Source organism: Symphodus melops (assembly GCF_947650265.1).
Source record: "Symphodus melops genome assembly, chromosome: 1".
Taxonomy (NCBI): Eukaryota; Metazoa; Chordata; class Actinopteri; order Labriformes; family Labridae; genus Symphodus; species Symphodus melops.
Window position 1 is genome coordinate 55,264,591 of NC_136691.1, and position 20,779 is coordinate 55,285,369.

General features: G+C 44.0%; 1 protein-coding gene across 1 annotated transcript; it reads right to left on the minus strand.

Moving 5' to 3' along the window:
- Positions 1-16,217: 16,217 nt before the first annotated feature.
- rsph14 (radial spoke head 14 homolog) lies at positions 16,218-20,317 on the minus strand. The gene is made up of 5 exons (XM_079370353.1): positions 20,060-20,317; positions 18,870-18,972; positions 18,348-18,466; positions 17,264-17,647; positions 16,218-16,566 (listed from the first exon to the last, which is right to left on the minus strand). The coding sequence occupies exons 1-5, from the start codon at positions 20,232-20,234 to the stop codon at positions 16,280-16,282; spliced, it is 1,068 nt and encodes a 355-aa protein (XP_079226479.1). The 5' UTR covers positions 20,235-20,317; the 3' UTR covers positions 16,218-16,279.
- Positions 20,318-20,779: the final 462 nt, after the last annotated feature.

The following is a 20,779-nucleotide window of genomic DNA, read 5'->3' on the forward strand; positions in this document are numbered from 1 at the left end:
TGCGGTCAGGGACGGGAAAAGCCCTGCAAATTGAAGTACAGTGTGTGTGTGTGTGTGTGTGTGTGTGTGTGTGTGTGTGTGTGTGTGTGTGTGTGTGTTCATACCTCAGGGAGAATAAGGGATCATGTCTGTTTGTTTTCAGGGCTCTGCGGCTCCATCAGAACCTGAAACACACCCAGGTGTCCGTTTAGTTTGTTTGTTTATTTTTATTCTAAACATAAAACAAAAACATATTTACGGTAAAGTCAGAACTTAAAGTCCGTACACGTTCATTCAAGCTCCTGCACACTGTCAAACTTACACAATCACATAAACTGTCGAAACTGTCCGATGAAGTTCACATTGATATGTAAAGAAAAAAACACCTAATAGTTGGTTTTACACACGTCCAGCTGCTGACAGGTCAAACAGCCAATCACAGCTTGGGATTGTTTTTGTTTTTTATGCCTTTATTGGACGGAGGGAAGCCACGGGCCGGATTCAAACCCGGGCCGCCGGCGTTGAGGACTGTAGCCTCCATACATGGGGACGTGCGCACTGACCACTATGCAACCAGCGCCCCCCCCACAGTTTGGCCAATCAGATTTCACCAATGGACACGCCCCTGCCCCTTTACACGACATCTCTGGAGAAAAGCCTGACGCACAGTGTTTCAGATTTCCTGCAGATTAAACAGATTTCAGTCAGACTGTCTCTGCCCCCCCCCCCCCCCCCATCGATCTCTGCTGGTGTCTGATGTCACTGAATAATTCAAACATCATTACATGGTTGACCGTTCGACCCTGACTGAGAGCTGTGGTCACTTTCTTGTGCTGCAGGTTTTATTATTTTATTTTAGTGAGTGACCGCTCCACCATGAGAGGCGACGACATAAATCTCATCTCTTACAGTTATAATAAGTTAGTTAAGGATCGGGTGCAGCTTCTTGTCCGGTGATCGAGGGAAGGGAGAGATGTGTTTGCGTCTCTGGAGATGGGATTAATTACAATCCGATGCCTCCTGCGGATCGATAACCGGATCGATTTGTCTGAAGGAGGTTTCAGCTCCGTCTGACGCTACAGCTCAGAGACACAAAGTTCTTATTTCACTTCATCTCTGCTTTGATGCAGATGATGTTGTTCTGTTGGCTCCGTGGTTCTCTGCTGTCAAACTGCCTCAAGCGAATGAGTTCAAGTATCTCGGGGTCTCGTTGATGAGTGAGCGTGTTCAGATCAGAGTCGGACCTTTGAGGCTTGATTTACCAGTCCATGTAAGTTTTCTCCTCGAGCTTCAGGGAGGGAACAAAAGAACGAGGTGGCGGACACAAGCAGCCGATGTGGAGGTTTGTCTGCTTTAGAGGTGGGGGGTCAGGAGGGAGTTTAGAGTAGAGCTGCTGCATCCGACTGGGGAGGAGACCCGGGGTCGAGCCAGAGCTCGCTGAAGGGATGATAACATGGAAAACATCTCCAGAGAGAAAAACAATCCGGGCTCTGAATGGAGGTTTGGGTATCGACAGTGACTTCGGTGCAGGTCGGTCTGAGGGGGAGCGGAGGGCGCTCATCGGTGTGTGACTTTGTAAAGGGGGGGGGGTTCAAAACATGCTCGACGAGTGAAAACACTGAAGAAGGTGAACTTACATCTTTGAGTTTGAGTTCCTCCCGTTCACCTGCAGATTCCTCCGGTTAACGATCAGCTGAGAGAGAGAGAGGAAAGATTTCAGACATCAGACTCGCCTCACCTGCAGAATAAATCTGATAATGTAACAGTGATGCTGTGTTAGAGACAGATGGAGTAACACACACACACACACACACACACACACACACACACACACACACAGAGAAGCCTTTTTTTCTCTTCCTGGATCTAAATCTATTTTCAGATTCACATTTTATGTCCAGGAAAATCAACGCTGTTGCTAAGCGACGATGCTGGCAGGAGTTTGATCTGGAGCTGAAATCTGCTCCAAAAAAAAAAAAAAAAGAGAGACATGTTGGCCGACTGCATCGTTCAGACTGAACGACAGGATGCCAGAGGAGTTAACAGGATTTAAACCACCAAACACACAAATCAGTTTCGCCTGAAAAATGCAGGAAAAACATTTTTTTGTGACATTTTCTCATGAACAAACATCAAACAGAAATCTGCAGTTTGAGCCAACAGCGTCCTGCCAACAATATTTCTCAGGAGGGTTTTTCCTCCACACGATAAACAGAAACATGTTCTGCACTCGAACGCCTCGAAATAACAGGATACACAACTATTATTCATACTTTGAATATTGAATGAAATATGAAGTTTAGAGGACAGACTTTATTCATTCCATGTTTTCACACTCTGTGGTTGAACACGTGACACTCAGGATGCACAAACAGGATCCTGTGGAGACGCACTGATGGAGAGATTTCACACAGCGAGCGCTCCTGAGCGGACTCCAGCTACCAGACCAATGTGTTCCAGACGTGGTCCACACCGGGACTCGAACCCTCCAGTTCCCAACCCAAGACCTTAAGACTCAGGTGTTGGGAGCTGTAAATTACAAGTAACCCAAACAAAGCGGGTTCTCGAACACCATGAACCCCCCCCCCCCCAAACTCCTCCCTGAGAGAGTCACACACTCAGACACTGGACTATTTTATTTAACAACATGCAATCTGTTCATATTGAACCCTATAAATATTATTGATAACCATTATTTGTGTTTTTGAGCCACGGTAACAACCAATAAATAATAAAGTTTTTATGATTCTGATTCATTGGCCCCCAAAATGCCCAAATTCTGCAACGACAGTCGGAAACCTCCCTAACGGGGCCCCATCTGACAGCACTCACTCTTATCCCTGTGAAACCCAAAATGTCTCAAAGAAGGAAAACGAAGAGGAGCGATCCGTCTGGGAAATAATAATTCACGCGAGCTGAAGGGCCCCCCAGTGAGGTTTTACCAAGGGCCCCTAACAGACCCCCTAGAATCGGCCCTGTTGTTTCTTGGGCGTCTCGTTCAGCAGATCTGCGAGTCAGCCGGGACGGGAGATAACTCAGAGGTATGCTGGGAGATATCTGAAGGTTGCTAGGTTACCACACCCAGCCGGGCCAATCAGCTGGCAGGAATGTGGGAGAGACAAAGAGAGAGGTGTTGAACTAAAATAGACCTCCCGGCATCAGACCACCCAACACACACACACACACACACACACACACACACGCACCGGAGAGGGTCAGAGTCTCAGGTAGGCTCCGCCCACCTGCCACGCCTGCAGGGAATAAATCAAACTATCACTGTAAACTTTATCCGGCCTCACACGTGTGAGTCCTTTCCTCCACATTTCCCTGTGATCTCCAACATTTCCCAGAATGCCTTGCAGCAGCAGCAGCAGCAGCAGCTCAGAGCTGGTTGCTTGGAGCTGCTGGTCGTGTGTGGGAGGTAAGAGTGTGAGTCTCACTCCTGCCTGAAAACAAAAACTGTGCTCAGTCAGGTTTCTCTGGAGGTAAAGAAAGAAAGAAAATGGAGGAAGGAATGAAGAAGGTGTGTGAAGAGCTTTTTATACTTTTACACACTTTCATTTAATCTTCAAACAAAGTCAGAGACGCCCAAAAATATTTAATTTCCCATAATCAAGACAAAATACTATAAAATAAAAATCGCTAAATTGACGACTTGTCTTTTCTCTTGGCCAAAAAGTTGCACTTGAACACACCGCAGAGACTACAGCCAACCACCGCGCACGTTCTGCGCAAGCGTGAAATACCTCTCCACGCCAGCAGGAGGCGGTAGTTCGTTGTCATGAGACGAGACGACCATTTTCTCACTCGAACCTGCGTCAAGAGGTGAAAATATGAAACCTCCGAGAGGAATCTGTCTGATTGGGCCGACGGGTAGCGACGGACTGACAGCACGCTAACCTTTATTTTGAAAGGAGAGCTGAAAGAGTCGGAAACCGGGGAGCGAGTCGGGTGTGACATGCGGTTAAAGGGCCGAGGTCAGATTCAAATCCACGGCCGCCGCGATGAGGATTGTAACCTCCGTATGTGGAGCGTGTCACATTACGTCACCTACTCGATTACTTTTCATGAGCAGGTAAAAATAAAATTTCCAGCTAAGCTTGAAAGCAGCTCCAATATTTTCTTTAGCTTCTGCAGAAGTTCGTTTCTCGACTCGTAAATAAAACTCTCAATCCTTCACTTCATCAGACGTCTTAAATTCACAACCGGGAAGGATTCAAGCGACCTCGGGTAAAGAGGCGCAGAGTGACCGCTGGGCGTCTGACTGTGGGCGTCTTGTTTTTCTTCTTCTTCTCTTTGTGCTGAAGACGTAAATAATCTGGTTGATATCTCCGAGGAGGTCGTTAGTATCGGTCACTGCATCGACACACAGAAGGCGACACACTGAGGTCCTGAGAACGTGCAGACCTTACACTCAGATTTACAACTCTCACACACACACACACACACACACACACACACACACACACACACACACACACACACACACACACACACACACACACGCTGAACGAGTTATCTGAAAGTTATCTGAGGGAGCAGATTCTGGTTTTTGCTCGTTGTTTCGTGCTCGTCAACGTCTAACTTCTCCCGTGGTGCGTTCAAGGACTCTTTGATGTCTGCAGCTGAGTGTCTATAAAACTCTTTAATCTTTCATTTACAGATTCTGGATTGAAAAAAATAATAATAATAAAATTTGTTGGTGCAGGACCAGATGTCAGTACAGGGACTGTTTGTAGGACGAGTCCATATAACTCGTCTTGGAGCGGAGAGAAAGAGGTGAAAGTTAATCTGCTGTGGATCAAGCTTTAATTATTGTCTGTAAACAAACAGGAATGAGCAGCGAACAATCTGCTGTCAGACGTCGAGTCTTAACTCTTATAATCGCTTCTTGTTGCTGTTCTGGTTGTTAATTTGCACTTAGCTCTTTATGTATAAACATCTTTAGTCCACTTAAATCTTTGCTCTTCTTCTGTGTTTTACATTTTGTATTTAATATTTGACACTTTATTTTCTTAGTCTAATTTTAGTATAGCTGCACTGTCGTTCATTCACGTCTCTATGTGCCTTTGATTGTCCCCCGGGGACTAATAAAGTTTTTTTTTAATTGAATTGAAAAGGAAGTCTTGACCACGCGTCCTCGACCGCCAACCGACGGACGACTTTTAGGAGCTTCAGGGTCTGAGGCGGTGTGTTCTACCGTCTACCTCTCAGTAAGTCGGCCATTGTTGTTGTAGTCCACAGAAAGTGGACTCTGCTGCTTCATCTGCAACTTACGCCTCTTTTTTATTTTTTCGTGTCTCACCTGAGGAGACCCCGCCCCCCCCCCCCTCCCACTGAGAGGATCACATGGGAACAACAAGGTCAGGAGAATCTCCGGAACAATCCTCCTCATATTATCTAGAATTTCTCAGCAGTGTGTGTTTCTAAAAACAACAACAACAACAACTGTTTCAGGTTTGTTTTGTAAATGCAAACATTCCTTGTGGAAATACTTGATGCTGCTCTTTTATCCTGCACTACATCGAGCTAATGCAACGAATCTTCGTTCTCATCTCTACTGTAAAGTTCAAATTTGAATGACAATAAAGGAAGTCTAAGAACACAAAGAAAATGTTGAACTCCACAGCACGCTAAGCTAACACCAGCGAACGTTGTTTTTCCCAGTTTTCTCTTCCTCTCTGTTTCTCACCTCGGAGGCTCAGATCTGCAGAAACTCTCCAGCTGTGAATTCTTGATGCTGTTTTTTTGTCTCATCAGATGTTTTTTTGTTTTTTTGTTGTTGAGTCGTGACGCGGTAAAATGTAAACCGTGTTGATGCCTGGGGCTGTAAGTGGGTCAGAGACTGAAAAAACTGCTGAGTCACAGCTTCACAGTCACAGCTCTGACACTCAGTTTAAAAAAACCTGCTCGACTTCAAATGTTTTCATCTGCTGCAGATTCTCTCCAACACTGCGTCAGATGCTCCGCTAACATGCTGCATGTTAACACGCTCAAATAAACGTGACGCTAGCTCAGTGGTTCTCAATTACTTTCTGTCATTCCCCCCCGAGGGGACAGACATTTTTTTTACGCCCACCCTGAATTGAAATACTAAAAACTAGATAATATGTATTTATTAATCTGTACAAACCCCTGTATAAGTTGCTGGCACCAGAATTCTGCATACAATAACCCAGGGTCCTTTTTGCGCATTTGGCGCATAGCGTTATTTTCAGACCCTGCAATGACCTGATTATCAAAATGATGTCGTATTTCCTGGTTTTATTCGGATTATGCCGGTTATCGTCACTTGCTTTTCTTGACTCTGACGCTTCCTCCGTTTTCCTTTTCATTCCTGTCAGAAACTTCTGAAAGCTCCCGATGCTACTAAGCTAGCATAAAGCGCGGTGTGAGTCAGCAAAACGATATGCTAACAAAGTCGTCACAGTTTGAAGGACGCAGCTACTTCCTGTTTTTCTCATTCGTGACACAAATGTGGAAGAATATAAAGTTCAGTCTTCACCTATGAAATGTTTTATATTTGACTCAACTTTTTGTTGAGGTTGAACTTTAATACTTGTCGTGAAATTACCATGAACCTGAGGGCGCCGTGCGTAATTCAACCCTTGTCCTCCAATATGGCCGAACGTCATCTTGACTTTAACTCTCACTTTGACTCAGCTTTCTGGAAATCACGAGTGTGTGTGTGAATGTGTGTGTGTGTGTGTGTGTGTGTGTGTGTGTGTGTGTGTGTGAATGTGTGTGTGTGTGTGTGTGTGTGTGTGTGTTTGGGTTTTATCTCCCCTCACAGATACGTGACCACACCCGCGTGTCATCGCGATGGTGACGGCTGCTCTCATTGGAGGACGATGACGACATCACAGCGTCATGATTTCACAATGTTTGAGGTTCTGATTGACAGGAGGATGTCTCCTCACGCGCTCCCTTGTTTCCTTTTCTTATGCTTCATTACTTCCTTTCCTACATCCTTAGTTTCCTTTCCTTGTCTCCCTCCTTTGCCTTCTTGCTTTTACTCACATTTTCCTTTCCAGCATCCTCATCACTCCCTTGTTTCCTTTCCTACTTCCTCCTCTTTCCTCATTCCTTTCTCTCCTTTGTCCTTCATTCTCTTCATACATCTTTCTTACCTATTTTAAATATCTCCTCCTTTACTACCTCCCTTTTTATGTCCTACTTCCGTTCCTTGTCCCCCAAAATTACTCCAATTTCTTTCCTTCCCTACATCCTTCATCATTATAGTCTCCTTGCCTCCTCCTGTTTCCCCCCTCTCATTTTCTACCTCCTTGTTTCCTTTTCATACCTCTTCTTTATTCCTCCACTCCTTCTGTTTTTCTCTTTCTGCTTACTATCGTATGTCAGTCTTTCCTTCTTTCATCATTTTATTTCCATACGTCTGCATGTACTATATCAATACTTCAAACGTTATCCTAACCTCCTTCTTTTCCTTATTCTCCCTCACCTTCTGTTCATCCTCATTCAGCTCCCTCCTTCGTCGTATTAATAACTCTTTTCACTTCCTACGACAGCGCTTCAACTTTTCATCTCTCACGCTTCCCTTTTCTTCCACGACTCATCCTTTCCTTTTTTTAAATCCTCCCTTCCTTTCATGTTTCTTTCTTTTACACGCACTCTTACTTTTCTTGATCTCTCCTCTTGACCCCAATCTCCTTAAAGTCTTTCCAGTTTGCTTTCTTTCCTGTCTCAGCTCTATCCTCCCTCACATCCTTCCTTATCTCCTTCATAGCCTCCTCACACCTGCTGTTCCACTATTTCCCATCAGCCATTGCAGCCGTTACTCATAATTCAACCTTTTTTCTGTTTCTGTTGAACTACACATAAATAATACTAATTATAGCATCACTTATACTGTATTAAAGGAGCAGTATGTAACTCTGCCCCCTAGTGTTTAAAATGAGTACTGCAGTCTAAACTCTAATCATCACAGAGAGCTGTCTGACTCCGCCCCCTCCTCTCACACAGGTCAGCATGTGGTGGACGCTGTAGCTTCAGTGTTTAGCCAGCTATGCATGTGGTGGACACTGTAGCTTCAGTGTTTAGCCAGCTCTGCATGTGGTGGACACTGTAGCTTCAGTGTTTAGCCAGCTCTGCATGTGGTGGACACTGTAGCTTCAGTGTTTAGCCAGCTCTGCATGTGGTGGACACTGTAGCTTCAGTGTTTAGCCAGCTCTGCATGTGGTGGACACTGTAGCTTCAGTGTTTAGCCAGCTCTGCATGTGGTAGACACTGTAGCTTCAGTGTTTAGCCAGCTCTGCATGTGGTGGACGCTGTAGCTTCAGTGTTTAGCCAGCTCTGCATGTGGTAGACACTGTAGCTTCAGTGTTTAGCCAGCTCTGCACATGGTGGACGCTGTAGCTTCAGTGTTTAGCCAGCTCTGCATGTGGTGGACACTGTAGCTTCAGTGTTTAGCCAGCTCTGCATGTGGTGGACACTGTAGCTTCAGTGTTTAGCCAGCTCTGCATGTAGAGACACTGTAGCTTCAGTGTTTAGCCAGCTCGGCATGTGGTGGACACTGTAGCTTCAGTGTTTAGCCAGCTCTGCATGGGTCTGTAAAGCTTTCTGCGTTCTAACCTCTCTCCATGTTTCAAAAGCATCTCCAACATTGATCCTAGTTTGAGCAGCTTTCTGCTGCTGGAGCTTATTAGAAACATGCAGAGGCTTTTTAGCTCGGGTACAATCACTTCTATCTGAAGCAGTTCCACTGCCCGCTTCCATCGCTGCAACACCTGTTCACCTGATAACTGCTCTCATATCTGGCAAACCCAGGGGCGTCCAAAACGGCCTTCAAAGCCCCGCCTACCTTCTCTGGTCCAATCAGATCCAGAGCATTCAGGGAGCAGAATCTAAAGTTAGAAGGAGGACATACTGGCTGCTGCAGGTTTCCTTCATGATCACAGAGGAGAAGAGAGCGTCATCGAGGGACTGCAGATGTAAACTAGCTCTGAGCTAACTCTGGTGCAATACATCAAATGGCAACATTTATGTTTAATTTTTTACATGGTCCCTTTTACAAATAAAGTTCATAATAATATATATATATATATTTTTTTTTTTTAAAAAAAAGCTCCTTTAAAAGCAAAAGCTAACAAATTTTGATGTGGTTATCTGTACGATCCGGTCCTCTGCTCATCTTATCAATAAAGCTGATTCTGATGTGTTTCCCACATGATCCAGTGTTTCCAGTTTCCACACTGTTGGTCATATAATTCATATGTGGTTAAAATGAGCAAACAGAGCTGCCTGTCTAAACGTCTGTGCATTCGACGGGTCCTGCTCTGATATTAGCGAACAGACGAAGGTGTTGTTCTGAATAAAGCTCGTCCATCTGTCGTATCAGCAAACACACTCAACTTAAAATTCCTGCAGAGAAGAATCAACTGACAGCCTGCAGCCAAAACAGCACTGAACAACAGTTTAACCCCGCCCCCCCCCCCAAACAACAACACAGACCACCAGCTCCACCGCTGGCTGTGCCCATGGCCTCATTCCAGCAGACTCAACCCCCCCTCTCTCCCCCTCCTCCCCTCGTCATCGGCCCCCTGCTGCTCTCAGAGATAAGAGCCGAGGCCTCCGTCTGCTGCAGAAACACACCAGTCCAACTCACAGCAGTTATTAAAGGAGCATTTGCACAAGTTCATCACAACAACAGATTCAATAAGACCCGACTGAAGACTGCAGACTCTCATTAAGAGGATAGGGGGGTACTGAGGGGGTGAGAAGTCGGGTTGGGGGGGGGGGATAGGGAGACAAGAGAGAAGGACAGAAAATCTAAAGAGAGGGAAAAGAAAATGGAAAGAAGGAGATATTGAAAGATGAAAACAACAAAAGGAGAGACAGAAGTGAAGATGAAAACTAGGTAACATCAAGGATAAAGGAGGAGGAGGTAGGAAAGGAAGGAAGCTAGGGGCTATGAAGATATTAAGGAAGTGAGCACAAAGCAGAGAGAAGAGTATGGAAAGATGGATGAAGGAGGAGGTGTGAAGAGACGGTGATCAAAGGAAAGGATATGAGGGAGTGTACGAAGAATAAGGAAGTAGGGAAGGAAATAAGGGGGTCAGGATGGCTAAACGTGGATCCTTGGATTTTTAAAAGTTTGGGAACCACTGCTCGATTTATTGTATTCTTGAAACCATCAGACCTGATCCAATCCCATCAGCCAATCACGAGCTGATGTCTTGCAAAGTGCAGCGAACTTTGACCTCTACTTTGCATCTCCTCTCAAGTTCGTAGTACGACTGTAAATAACGGCAACGTCGGGAGAAAGGGGGGGGGGGGCGGCGGTCCAGCTGATGTGCACCCTGCTGGTCTACTCCGGGAGTCTCCGAGGAGTAAAGTTTCTATTGTATAACATGAGTGAAGATGAGTCACGCGTCCAGGAATAGAGGGAGAGCGACCCACGCAGAGCGAAGACGCTCAAGCACACAAAGCACCCGACGAGAACCAAAAACAGCCTGTGAACTCTTGAATGTCACAATCACTCGGAGTAAGACCTCCGAACGTGTGATCGTGGGGAGGTCACGTTAACCGACCGCCACAGAGCTTTCAACGTGGCTACACCTGCTCATTTAGAGACGGAGCGAGTGATCTCACGTAAACGAAGACAACGTGAGAGAGAGGAGACGAACACAGCAGGAAGTACAAACTGTAAACTCTGAATAAAAGCTCATCCCAGTTTCCTTCCTTCCAGGGCGAGGACCAAAAGAGGCGTCACATCCTTTGATGTCCGGAAGTGTTCAGCTGCTCTGATTGGTCAGGATGAACTCTGAACTTGATGTCACTTACTCCTGAAATCCCTTCATTTAATCCGGTGATGTTCGTGTTTCCTGTCCTGTATGTATGTTGCTTGTATTGTGTTTTTTTTAATGCTCCCAGTGCAATAAGGCTGATTCCCCTCAGGCCCTGAAAGGCTTCATTCACTCTTGAGTCGGCTGCTGTCACACATTTTAACAAATGAAGGTCTTAATTAAGCGCTCAGAAAATCAGCAGAGACACCGCCCACCTCCACCGAGGACTGTTTTCACTGCAGGATCGTGGAAAGAGGTTCTGCAGCCCCCGTTCTGAATAGTAATCTCACACATAGCTTTTTTAATCTGCACCTGATTGGGTAAATATTCCTGCACAACGAGTCAATACAACAAAATGTTGTTCTTGTCTTTGCTGTAAAGTTCAAGTTTGATTAACAATGAAGGAAGTCTAATTAGAGGCCTTCATGTAGTTACAGTCTAAATGTACAGCAGGTCGTTAGATAGCCTTTATGTGTAGAGGCTACAGTCCGCGATGCAGCGGTTGTGGGTTTGAATCCGACTGCTGCCACATGGCATCCCCCACTCTTCCCTCCCAACATTTCACTTCTATAAACAGCTGTTTTTCCAATAAAGGCAAAAAAAAAGCTAAAAAACAAAACAAAACAAAAACATGGAGGCACAAAAAATAAAAACAAACTTAAAAATCTGTCAGACAGAATAATATTAAAATGTCTAAATGGTAAACAGACTTTTCTAGTCTTCTGACAACTCAAAGAGCTTTTACACCGCAGGTCACAGCGACTCTACCGCTGAGCCACAGGCCGTAAAGCCGGTTTACAAAGATCAATTTAGGGATTTATTTAATTTGATTATTGATGTCTTAGTTTGGTACGTTTAAGGTTCTTTCTGGAGTAAAACAAACATTTCTTATTTCATGTTTCCCGTCTTTGTTTTGAAGATCCTCTCGTATTAATGCTGGTCCCAAATAAAGGCTGGGTCATTTAACACACACACACACACACACACACACACACACACACACACACACACACACTACACACACTGCAGGCTCTTTCTAGCTCCCGCAGGACTGTAAACCCATTATTCACAGCTACAGAAGGTTCAATAGGACGGAGAGTCATCAGTTAGTGATTCACTGTTTCACTTTCATTACCCACAAATTCTGACTTCTTCGTAACAAACAGAAATCCAACCTCTCGATCTACACGGACACGTTATTTAGTTTAAACATCACGCTGTGGCTGTGGTGGAAAACACTTTACGTCACACATCAAGATGAAAAACTTAAGAAGTTATTCCAGTCTATAACTGATGGATTAAATCTAGCCGAGTCTCCCCCTGCTGGACATCAGGAAGAACGCAGCCTTACAGCATTTTCGCAACTGCTCGACGCTTTTCAAACTAACTAACTAACTAAAAATCAATGTCAACTTTAAAACACTTTTAATATCATTTTTAAGCACGGCTCTCGATTCTGGAGGGACGTACTTGTAGCAAGCTAAGCGCTAACACACACACAGGCCGTGCTAACAAGATGGCGCCATTAACCATTTGCATCATCCCACTTCAGCATTTTAGCTTTTATTAAGTATGAACGAAGTACAACTATGGCTGATTTGATTACTTTTTAAGAAACAATTTTTGCATTCAAAACATGTTAAAAAAAATGTTAAAACGTTGTGAAGCTAGCTAGCACAAGACGGAAGTCAGAGGTTGAAAAAAAACAAAAAAACAAACTTGGGCTTCGCTTATTTTACAGGAACATGAATGTTTGGATGATGAATTATTGTTTAACTTCAGCAGCTGAAGCCTGAATCACATTTTGTGGTTGTTCTGGTGTTTTGGAGGACAAAGGTGGTGGACTAACAATACAGTTAGCCAATTAGCATCACAATAGCTCAAAACTGTACGTTCAAAACATAGATAGATAGATAGATAGATAGATAGATAGATAGATAGATAGATAGATAGATAGATAGATAGATAGATAGATAGATAGATAGATTTTAGACACATTATGGGAGTATGATGGAGGATTTCAGACTGGAGGCCGGCAGATGTTGGGGGTGGGTGGGGGGGATTGTTACATAAAACCCTCCTCTTCTTCCTAATCCATCCTCCATCCTCCATCCTGCATCCCTCCTCTCCTCCGCGCGTGCTCACTTTTTCAGCAGCCTCTTACATAACTTCAGGGAGCCCCTGAATCACACCTTAATATCTACCTCAACACTGACTGTCATTTATGTTTTTAAAAGTGAAACGTAAAGAGTGGCACGCCAGTAGGAGAAAGGGGATAAATGAGGAGGAGGAGGGGGACGTGGGAGATTTTCTGCCCCGCAGCGACGCATCGCAGCCCGGCGTGTCAAAGCGCCGGCTCCCCCGGACAAGGGCGACCACATCCGGGGAGAGCCGGGCCGAAGTCCCGCTAACACACCGAACACACCGATAACACTGCACACTGTCTCAGAGGTATTTTACCGCACACATTGCAGCAGCTCACTGCAGGACACCGACCATGCATGTGTTTAATATTTCTGTGAGAATAATCCTGTGTGTGTTTCATCCATAATTGAACACACATGGAGTCTCAGAAAGTACAGGATGATCTGGATCACAGCATGTCACAGTTGTTCTTGTAATTGATCAGATGATTATTGAGGGTGGATATTTAGCTCTTAAACATGTCGCTAAATGTGATGAATGTGAGGAACAGAAAGTGCATCTTACCTGTGTGCTGTCAGAAACATCCAGCAGCTCCGTCATCAACTGTTTCTCACTGCGCTCACTCCCAAATATAGTCCCACTGTCAGTGTGTGTGTGTGTGTGTGTGTGTGTGTGTGTGTGTGTGTGTGTGTGTGATAGCAGCAGTGCCTCACACTCTCTCTCGTTCTGCTCTGTTTCTGTTTCAGCCCGTTACCTGTCAATGTCGCTCTACCACCTTCTCTCTCTCTCTCTCTCTCTCTCTCTCTCTCTCTCTCTCTCTCTCTCTCTCTCTCTCTCTCTCTCTCTCTCTCTCTCTGGACCAGTCCATTTACAGCAGAGGGGGGTTAAACATGACAGTGCAACATGTCAGTGACAATGGCAGTGTGTGTGTGTGTGTGTGTGTGTGTGTGTGTGTGTGTGTGTGTCCTTCAAGAAATACAATAACATTTCTGTATATTGATATATAACTATACATATATATAATATATAAACACAGTTTGACCTAAGATTGTCTTTCTTTCGTATTTATATCTATTTATTGTTGTTATTCTGCCTTATTAAATAAATATTGCAGCTGTGGGACCAGATCCTCTATTTGTGGGAGAAAGTCAATTAAACATTCACAAACATGACATGTTATACCTTTAAAAACGTATTATACGTGTATAACTTGAAGAATTTGCTGTAATGACGCCTGAAATAATAATTTTACTTCTAAAATACTGATAAAACTCTTATTCTCAGTGGTGTCAGGAAGTACTGTAGCAGGAGGACAAAACAGAGAGAACGTTTTCATTTATCATTTCTATGTTAAGTGATTTTAAAGATCAACTTAAATCATCAATATAAGTTCTCATTATAGTAAATCAGAGGAGAAAGACTTTTGGAACAATTCGACTTTATTTGCCAAAAAAAAAATTTCCCTTTAAGAGAAGCTGTCACATCCGTCACAGTTAACGTCCTGCATTAAAGGCGGAGGGTTTTATGCAGCAGTAAATCATTAATATCCCAAATATGTCTGATAAAGCGTCCACACGCTCCTCAGCTGCCAACTCAACCAAAACTGCGTTGCCTCCTTTAACAGAACCAGACTCTGTTTATTTTTGCAAGTCAGCCAGGTAGTGACAACGTCCGATACTACCTACCCGACCACATGACCTCGAGTGACCTCCACACCTCAACCCCGCCCCTCAAATCCTTCCTACACCTCGAGGAGGCTGCACAGTGAGCTCCTGATGACCCCCATAAACAAAACTACTTTAAAGCTATAACAGCTAATGATCTAAAATCAGATGATTATCTTCATTTACTTGAGTCGTGGTTGTGTTTAATCCTCATGTACCTTGAGATATATGCCGTGTATGATCTAATATATTCACTCATACGGATATTCTCACCTCCGCTTCCTGTTGTGGATGTGTAGATGTTGCTCGTGTCATTGCCCCGGAGCGTCACAGAGTGGAGCAGTTTGGTTTTTAAATAAAAGGAGGTTCATTCATGTATCCGAGCTGCTGGCCTTAATTTGAGCGGAGAGCAGCTACATTCAGAGCAGCAGGTCAGAGAGGGAACTCCATTCAGCAGCACTCGACTCTATTCAGGGCAAATAATCACCCCGAGGCGGTTCGACTTCAGCCCCGTTTCCACTGCTGGAATTCTCGAAGTAACCAGGATCAAACCCAAGGAACCTCAGACTCTATAATAAACCCACCAAAAGTCCCTGCTGGGAGATGAATGTTTTCATAAACTTCTGAAATCTATACTTGAATAGATTTTTATTTTTCAGTACTGTCACTATAATAATTACCAGAATGACTTGAATTTTCCCCGTATCGTTTTTGCATTGTCACACAAATACCGGGTCATCACGGATCAGCTTTTAATGTGTTGAGTTTTGATCTTTCAACTTTTATCCCCGGCTCCTGCGAGCAACATGTCCGACGTGTCCTTGGGCAAGACACTTAACCTTGAATTGCTCCCCCTGCTCTGTCAGGGTGGATGCAGTTCGCTGCTCCTGGGGTCGAACGCTTGGTGAGCTAGTTGCCTCACGGGGATAAATGGAGTGTGCATGTCTTTGAGGTCTTGGAAAGCACAGTGTATTATTATAACAGGTCCTCACTGAGGTGCAGTAGCCCCGTAGCTTCTGTCCACTCAGAAAAGCTTCAGATGTAAACGTCTTCACTTGTCTTTGAAACCAGGTGGGAACGTCGACCCCAGTCGGCTGAAGGAACTTTATGTTTCATATGCTGGACACGTAAATTCAACCTCGGACGAACTTCATGGTGTTTTTGCCGTCCTCAGCTGACGTGCATTAAGCCTGTATTCTCTTTAACGGCCAGCAGGGGGAGACTCTTATATAGAAGCCAATAACAGATTAGCATCTTTCGGACGTTGTGAGCGTAACTTCTGCTGGACTCCTTTGAAAAAGAGGTTTTTAACTTCAATGGGATTTTTACTGGGTAAATAAATGTTCAATAAAAAATAGAGTAGAGTACTCCTGTTGAGACTGGTCTGAAGAGGACCCCCCCCCCCCCATTACTTAGTGCCCCCCAGTTTATTAGCAACTTCAGCAGCGGCACCAGAACTAGCTAACATAACTTAATTTAAAGTTTAAACAAGTGTTTTGTACTTACATAGTGTTAGCTACATTTTCTGTACTTTCATTAAGCCAATACGATACATCGTATTTAGAAACGCTGAAACCTTAATTGTTAAAATCATGATTAAAACAGAGAGAAAATAAAAATAGTCGCTGATTGAGTTTCTTTTTATAGACTTGTCACCGAGGTTCTGCGTCAGAGGTCGTCCGAGTCTTATGGAGTCCACGTGATGACCCGGATGGCGGACTGAGCGCCCCGTCTGATGTCCTGATCCTCCTCGGCGGCCTCGCTCCTCTCCACCAGCAGGGGGAGCTGCTCCCGCAGGACGCAGCGGCCTTCTGGAATTTCAGCCAACGAGGTCAGAGCTCGCAGGGAGTACATGACGAGGGCCTTTCTCCTCCTCCTCTTCTCTTCGTCCTTCTCCTCCTCCTCCTCTTTCTTCTTGGACACGAGGTCGAGGAGGATGGGGATGACGCCCAGATCCAGACACCGCTGCTTCCCTGCAGGACAGAACTGATCATTTCCTGTACAGAACCTGGACCCACACGACGCATTTGAGAAAGTTCTTAGCTGGCCAACATTTCTCTCTTTTCCTGCCTCTGGTCAGTAAATTGTGTTTGATAGTATCTGTTCCTTTGGTAAACTCTTAAAGGTACAGGACGCCTCTGTGTGGACCAATAGGAAACCCTCCAGGCCTTTTAAGTGAAGCCAGAGCTTCAGTGCAACAAACTGCAGTTCCTAAAGTGTCCACTTGAGGCTGGCAGTAAAAGGAGTCGATGTCCATAGAGCCCCATAATAAAATGCTGAACTTCACAGCCCTAATAAACCCATTTACATGTTTTATATAACAGCTTTAATGCTGATATATATTTTTATACAACTAATCCATTTAAAGGATTTTAAGACACAAAATGAAATTCTTTGAAAATTATATTAAACCATCTTATTTCACAGCTGATTAATTACTGATGCATTTGTGTTAATTAACGCCTCCGTCCTCTCGAGCGCCACCTTCTCGTCCAAATATGGTAATATATACAAAAAAAAAAAGAGACAGATGAGTAGCTCTCTAAACTAGCGGCTTTAAAAAGGCTGTTAGTCATTGGATGGCTGTGTACAGTATTTATACAGTCTGTGCTGTTTCATTTCCCAGCTGTCAATCATTCAGCTCTCCAGCTGTCAGGTGTGTGTTTGTACCTGTGGTGATGATCGCAGTGTACATGATGACTCCGGCAGCGTTCGCCTGAACCTCCACTTCTTGATCCCGCAGCAGATCGACCAGGACAGGAAGTACCTCCTCCTCCTCGCACACCTGCTGCTTCCCATCCGGAGAGACACTGAGCGCCATCATGGCCGCTGCCGCCTCCCTGCGGATGTCGGAGGAGTGATGGGAGAGTTTGCGGCCCAGCAGAGAGACGCCGTCGGAGGCCAGAGCCGGCAGAGGGTCCAGTCTGGAGCAGGAGCAGACGGTGGAGAGGAGCAGCACCTGCACCTCCTCCTCCTCCTCCTCTTCCTCGCCCTCCTCCTGCAGTTTGAGCTTCAGCATCAGTTTAGGAACCAGAGACAGGAGAGCTTGAGCGCCTGCAGGACGACACACGGGAAGAACATCTCACATTCAACGACTCACTTTCTGACACGTCTCTGACCTTTGACCTTTGACCTGTGCAGGCTTGATGTGATGCTTTTTAATAAAAGTTGTGTTTTGTTTTTTTGTATGTTTTATTTATTCTGCCATTTTTACACTTAAATGTTTCTGATAATTGGAGGAACTTACTTCCTAAAGCTCTCAGGATGAGATCCAAACTGGGACACATTTAACATTTAAACAATAAATATCATGCTGACTGAATCTATTGATTTAATGCTTTTGTGCATTGATTTTTAACTAAAGTGATTCAGTGCATTAAAGGAGATAGTAGACAGACCTCTAGAGAGCAAAACTATATATATGTGTGTGTATGTTTTTTTTTAACAGAGTAAGGAACTTTGTGTTGTTGTTGTTTGTATACATGTATGTAAATATGTATATGGAAGTTGTTAATTAAGTAGGGGGGAGGGGTATGTTTAAATAAGCTTGTGCTTCGGGTCTTAATAATATTGTGTTGATTTGACTATTCCTGTGATTTGTTGTTTGTTGTGTTACATGTTCGAAATAAATTTGAGGATTAAAAATTAAAACATTTCAAACAGCTGGGTCTTTATTTGGTTAAATGTCTTTAAAATGAGTCGTGTTCATCAAACCAGAATAAAAAAAAAAAGAAGACTATAAAAGGAGGCAGACCTGCAGGTAGGAGAGTGAGGCGGTTCAGCACTCGGTGGACGTTTCTCCTGCAGCAGCACAAGGGGTCGTTCAGCAGCTGAGAGAGAGGAGGGAGGAGGGAGGAGGAGAGGACGGCCTGTCTGTAAGAGGAGACACACAGACAGGAGAAATGTCCACAGGCAGAGACTCACCAGCTGACAACGTTTGACTCTGTTTGAGCTGCTGTGTAACATCGCCCCCTGCTGGTGACAGCGGCTCAGACTCAACACAGGTTTCAGGGTCTGATGTTCATGTTGAGATTCAAATCAACAGGAGATGTCGACTCTAAGTATTTTATGTTTTGATCACCTCCTCATGTTTGCTCTTTTTTGTGCTTTTGAAAATGTGTTTATTTTTTATTGGGTTAAATTAATGTTACAGCCTGAGTCAAGCTTTTCATCTTTCTTTTTCCTTACATTTTTTATCTCTATGGTTTGTTTGATCGTACAGATTGTATTTATCGATGTTCTGTTATTGTCAGTCTTGTCTTGTAAGTCGTTGTACCTGCCGATGTTGTGTCCAGTCAACACGTAGAGGACGCTGCAGGTTTCTCTTCTGACTGATGGATCTTCATCCTCTAACAAAACCTTCATCTGCTCCAGAAACCCTGCAGGAGAAGAAACACAAGAACAACAAGAAGTGAGTCAGTGAGATAAGATGAGAAACATCTCTGGAGGGTTTGTACAGTTTTTCTTACAAGAAACAAAAGGCAGGGTAAGGGCTCTTATTTTTAGAGGCTGATCTCGTTTCTTTTATGAAGTAAAAATCAGAAGTTGAAAAATAAATGAATCAAATCAAATCAGTGCAATAGATGTAATGATGCTGTGTGGGTATATGTGCAATAGAAAGAGTGTGTGCAAACGTTTATAGACGTTTGTGGTGTGCTGTCATTTTTGTGATTAGCTATGTGTGACTTTCTCGTGTCACATATATGAGAAAGGTTTAACCCAGGGGTGTCCAAAGTGCGGCCCGGGGGCCATTTGTGGCCCTTGAGTGGATTTTTTGTTGACTTCAAATCGAAGAATCAGAAGATTTTGGCCCCAGGCCTCATCAGATGGCATATTTCATTCTTTATTCTTTTTCATGTTAGCGAGGGAGACCTATAAAAGCCTGACTATTCTTTCCAAAAAAATAGAACATAACAGTTTCCCACTGCAATTAGTTTTTGTGTATTTACACCACTGATTTAAACAAATGATGAAACCAGCTAAGATTTATTAACCCACTTATAATTATGTTTATTCTTAGTCACATAGGGGCTGCTATATCTTGTTTGGGGGATTTTGTATACAGAGGGGAGGGGGGACAGCGGGTGTGTATTGTAACTAATGTCTTGTGTCCTGCCTGTCTGTATACTGCTACTGGATGCCTTGAATTTCCCTCGGGATCAATAAAGTATCTATCTATCTATCTATCTATCTATCTTATCACATCACAATAACAAAACACAAAGACTATGTTGTGATGCGCTCTCTGTCTCTAAATTCAATCTCTCTCTCTGTCTCTCACTTTCTGTCATCTAAATCTGTTTTTTTTAACTCACATTAATTTGGAACAGAACTTTTAAAACTCCTCTTCAGTGCAGTAACTATAGCACACACACGTGTTAGGTTATATCAGTCACATTATATTAATATATTAAAAGCACACACACATTCAGATAGTATTAATAACGGTGTTTGTCTTGGACTCACCCCCGTTGACAGTCTGGTAGATCCGCTCCGGGTCGTGCATCAGGTCGCACAGAGAGTTTAGAGCCCGCTGTCTGCAGCTCGTCTCCGGCTGCTGAAGCTCCTCGAACAGCCGCGGAACCGCCCGCCGGCCGAAGGCCACCGGGGCCCGGCTCCGGTCCAACAACAAGGCCGCCATGATCCGGGATGTTTGATCGGTCAGCGAGGGACCAGGACAACGTTAAAACGTAAAGGGAACGTTGCCTAGCAACCGCAAACTAACGCACCCCCCCCTCCAGGCTATCTCCATGGCAACCTTAATCATTTTAGTTTGATAACGTGTAATCGCTGAATCGATGCTTTTAAGTAAACAAATATAAAAGAAAACGGTTGGGAAATTAATTACAACACCTATATGCTACAAAATATTTAATTTAAGCACATTTAATTGTGACGGTCTCCATTGTAAAACGCCCCGTTTCCAATATAGAAGACAAATATGACGTCATAAAAACATCCATATTAATTCATGACGACCTAATCTATCAAATGAGAAAGTGAAACCTGAACTGGTTTTCTATGTAGGTTTGTATTTTTGACTTCACTGGGACCAGAGGGCCAGTTGTTTTCATGTCTGTTTATATCATTAATAAATCTACATGTTAATGTTTGAAATAAGGTGTAAATAAACCCATTTGGTGTGAAATGTATGGAGTCTGTAAAAAGCATTTATAAAGGTTAGCT